Raw genomic sequence first — 6131 nt, 5'->3', positions numbered from 1 at the left:
CACAAGAAAATAATTGAATTTTATATTTTATAGTCCCTGCGAAATTACATTGAGATTAAAAAAATTGAACCTGTAGTTTCATAAATGTCATACACACACTAAAAACATTGATAGAGCTGTATGTATAGCCTGCAGCATCTATAGGGATAAAAGGCCGCCAGATAGTTTCCTACTGCTAAATGCCTCAAATTGGCATCAACAATCGGAAACGAAAATTAAAAAACATTGTATGCTTACAATTCTATTATTATTAGCTTCTCCACTTCGGCAAGGCAATTTTTCTAAATATAGAAGTTTGTATGTGTGGTGACGACCAAGTGAAAACAAAGGAGAAGAGACAAATGTATAAGGCATTACATTATATTACATTAAGTATTTTAAATTAAATGACGATTTTCTTTTGAAATAAGTGGCAAAAAAAAATATTACAGCACATGTGAAGTAGTGAATGTAAGCCATGCCGTGGAACTTCATTGATAGTCATCAATGTCGTGCTCGAGCAATAGACACACTTATTGAAACTATTTTATATGATTAAAGCATAATGCTGAGTTTTTTACGAGGAAAGGAGCTTTGTTGTTGCAGTGGACTTAGCAACAGGAACACACACAAGGTTGTGGGCCCTTGGGACAGTAAGCCCGGGCCTCTCCTCCATGCTGGCCCTGTTATCCTTACCCTTGAAGGGCTTTCCGGTAGGACCCACAACTTGCAAGTCGAAGTTCTGAATGAGCGAAGCAAGCATCGATGCCATTCCAGCAGTGGCCAAGTTGACACCCGGGCACATTCTCCTCCCTGATCCAAACGGCAAAAGCGTGAAGTGTTGGCCCCTGAGGTCAATGGCCCCGGCCTCCCCTGCTTCTGCGGGATTCTCCAAGAACCTCTCGGGCTTGAACTCCAGCGGGCTTTCCCAGTACTTAGGGTCTCTTTGCACGGCCCAGACGTTGAAGAGTATGAGAGCTCCTTCTGGGATGACGTAACCGTCCACCTCGCACTCTGCCACGCACTTCCTCTTCACGACGGGGAGTGGTGGGTGCATGCGAAACGTCTCTTTTACGATGGCTCTGATGTATGGAAGGTTCTGTATGTCTGTTTCTTCTACAAGCCTGTCTTTCCCAACCACGTTGTACACTTCTTCACGGGCCTTTGCAAGAACCCTTGGGTTGTTTATCAGCTCTGCCAACGCCCAGTCTGTTGCAACCGCGGTCGAATCTGTTCCTGCAGAGAAGAAATCCTACACACACAAATTAATTAAAGTCAATAACATTATTGTTCATTGAAATTAAAGGAGCATGCATGATACTTACGACCACGAGAGCCTTGATTTGTTCCTTGGTGATCTTGATCTCCATGGTTTCATCCTCTGCGAAATCAAGCAAGGTGTCGAGGAATACCACGCTCTGTTCGCCTTCCTCGAGCTCGCCATTCCTCTCCTTCCTCCTCCTTCTGATCTCCTGACGTTTCTTGATGACTCTCTCAACGACGGGGTCATACATGCCTAAGATGTTGTCGATCCTCTTTTCGTACTGGCCAACTTTGAGTTTTTTTAAGGGCCAGATGAAGTCAGAGAGGCTGTACTCGCCGAAAATCTTGAGAAGTTCCCGGGCAATGTGTCTGATCTCCTCTGCCTCCCCAAGCATCATCTTGGAAATGGTGCTGTTGGTCCATTTCAGAAGCTCCTCGGTGACGTCGACGGGTGTTTGAGCCTCCGCGTTCTGTGCAAGGCTCCTGAGAGGTCTGAGTTTGGCAACTGTGGTGGCGTTGAGGAGGTCGTTCATGATGAGTTTTCTTATGAACTTCCAGTAAGGACCGAAAGGTACCATGGCGACGGAGTTGTCGTAGGTTAGACGGCGGATGGCAGAGGTTTGGAACCTGGTGTTGAAGGAGGTGGCCTCGTGCGTTTGGAAGAAGAGTTTGAAAAGTTCAGGAGAAGAGGCGACTACGGTAGGCATAGAGCCAAAATAGAGTGAGAAAATGGGACCATGGCGCTTGGAGAGACGGATGAGAGAATGGTGGATAAGAGGGTCCAAGAGATGGAGGTGACCCACTAAGGGGAGGCGGGGCTTCGGGCTCGGAGGGTTTGGGAGGTGGCGGAGGGCTTTGGATTTTGCTGTTGATGTAGGACGAAAGTACATAAAAAGTGTTATCACTAAAAAAGTAATTGCAATTTGAAATAACATGGTTGCTCTTTTTTCTCTGTTACACTTAAGAAGTTGGGTGAGTTTGAGGGTAAATTAGAGGAGGATTTGCTTTCCTTTTATAAGCATATAACTAAGTCATGCTGGTGAAATTATTGAGTGTGTCCTTAGATTAATAATTATAAACTGATGTTTGTATAAAATTAATTTTATAAAATTGATTTTGATAAAAAATAAGTTGTACTCGCCGAAAATCTTGAGAAGTTCCCGGGCAATGTGTCTGATCTCCTCTGCCTCCCCAAGCATCATCTTGGAAATGGTGCTGTTGGTCCATTTCAGAAGCTCCTCGGTGACGTCGACGGGTGTTTGAGCCTCCGCGTTCTGTGCAAGAACCTTGAGAACTTTCTTGATCTCTTGGCTCCTGAGAGGTCTGAGTTTGGCAACTGTGGTGGCGTTGAGGAGGTCGTTCATGATGAGTTTTCTTATGAACTTCCAGTAAGGACCAAAAGGTACCATGGCGACGGAGTTGTCGTAGGTTAGACGGCGGATGGCAGAGGTTTGGAACCTGGTGTTGAAGGAGGTGGCCTCGTGCGTTTGGAGGAAGAGTTTGAAGAGTTCAGGAGAAGAGGCGACTACGGTGGGCATAGAGCCAAAATAGAGTGAGAAAATGGGACCATGGCGCTTGGAGAGACGGATGAGAGAATGGTGGATAAGAGGGTCCAAGAGATGGAGGTGACCCACTAAGGGGAGGCGGGGCTTCGGGCTCGGAGGGTTCGGGAGGTGGCGGAGGGCTTTGGATTTTGCTGTTGATGTAGGACGAAAGTACATAAAAAGTGTTATCACTAAAAAAGTAATTGCAATTTGAAATAACATGGTTGCTCTTTTTTCTCTGTTACACTTAAGAAGTTGGGTGAGTTTGAGGGTAAATTAGAGGAGGATTTGCTTTCCTTTTATAAGCATATAACTAGGTCATGCTGGTGAATGAAATTATTGAGTGTGTCCTTAGATTAATAATTATAAACTGATGTTTGTATAAAATTAATTTTATAAAATTGATTTTGATAAAAAATAAGTTGGTATGGATGTGATTTATGTTTGATAATTTTTATTTAAAATAGATTATAATAAATTAAATATTGTTTAATAGTACTCTAATAGGATTAAAAAAATCACAATACAAAGCAAAAAAATTGTTCCATATAAAAAAATAACAATAACAGCAAAAAAATTCATATAAACAAAAAATAATAAAAAATTTATAAAAAATAATAATATGCATGAGAGAGTATTTAAAAAAATAATAAAATTTATCATATAAATAACAAAAGATACAATTGATACATAGAAAATAAATTTTAGTATAACGCAAAAAAAATAAATGCACAAACTAAAATTGGTAGCTTTTGATAAATGTGAGAGAAAAGGCAGAATCAAAGTTCGTGTTAAGAAAATAGCCAAACAAAAAAATAAAGCTTCATGAAAATTAAATAATTGTTTGATACTTCAAAACGATAAACCAAACACATTCTAAATATTTAAATTAGTATCTTAAAATCATCTATCTCTAAGTATTTTAAAAAATATTTTTAATTAAATTTATCCTTAAAAAATTTAAAGTTATTATGTCATTTTTTTCACTTTTATTATTAACAAAATTAGAATTTATTAATATAATATATTAAATAATATAAAAATTAAATTAAATTAATTTTAAATTGAAAAATCTCAATGTCTCATAATTTTCTTATTTAAATTTAATTTGATGTAATTTTATAAATTTATTATATTAAGAATTAGTTAAAATTGTAAGTATATGCTATAGTGTGACTGAACATATAATATCAATAAATTTTGACGATATAAATAAAGAAAATATCAAAAAGATGAATATAATTAATTTAAAAATTTAAAATTAAAAAATTAAATAAAAAATAAATAATATTAAAAAATAAATTTAATTATTTACTCAATAATAATAATAATAATTGTAGTTTATTATTTATTATTCATTAGTATTATGTGTTACGTTTGATAATTTGTCTTTTCTCATTACTCATTAGTCAATACTCAAAGGTTGGCCGTGCAAAATCCGTTCTCAACATAACCCTAAGATGAAAAGATGACTACTATTCTAGTCCAACACCTCGTGCTTAGACTTTGGTCATAGTATTTTTTTTATTATAAAATTGCTTTTTCAATTTTCATTTTGAAGAGATTTTAGAATTTAGGATAATAATTTAAAATTTAATATAAAAAACTTGATTATTTTAAATAAAAAATAATTAATTTTTTTCTTAAATTTTTATATTATTGATACATGCTCTAGTATATACTAAGAATGCCATGACTTAAATGAAGTCGTCTTTTCAGGTGAGTAGGAGCGGTGAAAGAGCTAAACTCACCATGTCCACCACCAAAAGAGGTGCTAGCTTGAATTCCTGAGCTTGCTAAACCTTTAAAAAAAAAAAAAATCCAAACTCATATCCGCAAAGTAATTCTTATATGAAGAATTAGTGTCTGAATTTTTGCTTAAATTATTTAAAAATAAAGATAAAAAAAGATAGAGTCTATTTTTTATTTTTAAATTTTGTGTTTAAAATTTAAGCATCATAAAAAAGAACTTTTTATATTGGCCAAACTTAAATGTAATACATACACAAAAAGATAAGAAGGTATAGTATTTTATTTCGTATTGGTAATTGGAAGAGAGAAACAAATTAGATGCAACCATTTTTGAAGTTGAAACAAATAGGATGCATCGAACTTTGAATTTAATCAAATCGGACTAACTGATTATTTATTTTTAAAAATAAAAAAAATTAAAAACACGTAATTAGACCCAACAATTTTTCTTTCAAAAGATAAAAAAATATCGTAAACGAAAATCGGATTCAGGAATTTCTTGACTTGTTAAACCGTCTCTATGTTTTAGATAAAAAAGACAAAAATGCCAACATACATGAAATTCACACCGAGCTTCTAGTTCCATATTAAAATTTTTTAGCCAACTCATACTATGCACTAAATTTGCAAATTTTGGCGAAATGGTACGGAGCAGGCCAGGCCAACTCTTTCTTTTTTTTTTTAAAAAAAGTCGTGAAAATTATAAAAATATAAATACAAAAAATTAAAATGAATATTTTTAAATATGTTTTTTAAAAAATATATATTTTTATTTTATCTTGTCTTTTCATATATATTTTAAATTTTTTACTTCACTTTTTTTTCTTTTACAAAATTCTATTTCTATTTTTTATTATACAAGATATTGATTCAATTAAAAATATTTGTATAAATATTTATGAAGACAACACTTTGTTAAAATTTGCATGCAATGCAAATAGAACCAAACTAAGTCTATTTATGAAGTTAAATATGTAAGTTTCGATTAACCACAATATTAATATAAATGATTTAAAAAATTTTAATGTAAAATTTTTAATATTTTGTAATACTTGAAAAAGAAATATCTTGATAAATCTAAATATTCTGTTCATATTTTTAAAAAATATTGAAATTCAATTGTTATAATATTAGGGTGAAACTAGGATAAAATTTAGGAAGGGATTAAAATTTTATTTTTTTTAATATAAAGAGACTAAAATTAAAATTTTAAAGAGAACTAAATTAAAATTTACACATAATTTATAAAAAAAAGTTTAAAATTTAAGGGGCCACTGTCCGTTTACATATGAGTGGCTCTGCCCTGTATAATATATTGCATAAAATTATAAAATAGGCTTGCAAAGCTTTTTGTACTTACCGTTATCAATTATGCCAAAAAAATAGTTTTTCTTTTCCACTTAAACACTTTTTTAAGTTTATTTGAGTTCAATATTTTAAGAGTTTAAGTAATACATATAATAATTTTTATAATTTAATAACCTCTTATATTTAGTTGTTATTATTATTATGGTTTTCACATTACTTCGATGTAGATATCATATATATTAATGATAAAATAATATTTTTTAATATTTTAGTATTAATAAATAA

The 6131-nt window shown here is 32.9% G+C and overlaps 1 protein-coding gene across 1 annotated transcript; it reads right to left on the bottom strand.

Annotated features, from left to right (window-relative positions):
- Nucleotides 1–318: 318 nt before the first annotated feature.
- LOC107480757 (2-hydroxyisoflavanone synthase) lies at nucleotides 319–2211 on the bottom strand. The gene is made up of 2 exons (XM_016100923.3): nucleotides 1305–2211; nucleotides 319–1231 (listed from the first exon to the last, which is right to left on the bottom strand). Exons 1-2 carry the CDS (start codon nucleotides 2175–2177, stop codon nucleotides 557–559), a joined length of 1548 nt encoding a protein of 515 aa, XP_015956409.2. The 5' UTR covers nucleotides 2178–2211; the 3' UTR covers nucleotides 319–556.
- Between the last annotated feature and the right edge of the window lie 3920 nt (nucleotides 2212–6131).

Source organism: Arachis duranensis, chromosome 3 (assembly GCF_000817695.3).
Source record: "Arachis duranensis cultivar V14167 chromosome 3, aradu.V14167.gnm2.J7QH, whole genome shotgun sequence".
NCBI lineage: Eukaryota > Viridiplantae > Streptophyta > Magnoliopsida > Fabales > Fabaceae > Arachis > Arachis duranensis.
The sequence above is the reverse complement of the archived record's forward strand: the minus strand, read 5'-3'. Positions and strand labels throughout refer to the sequence as shown.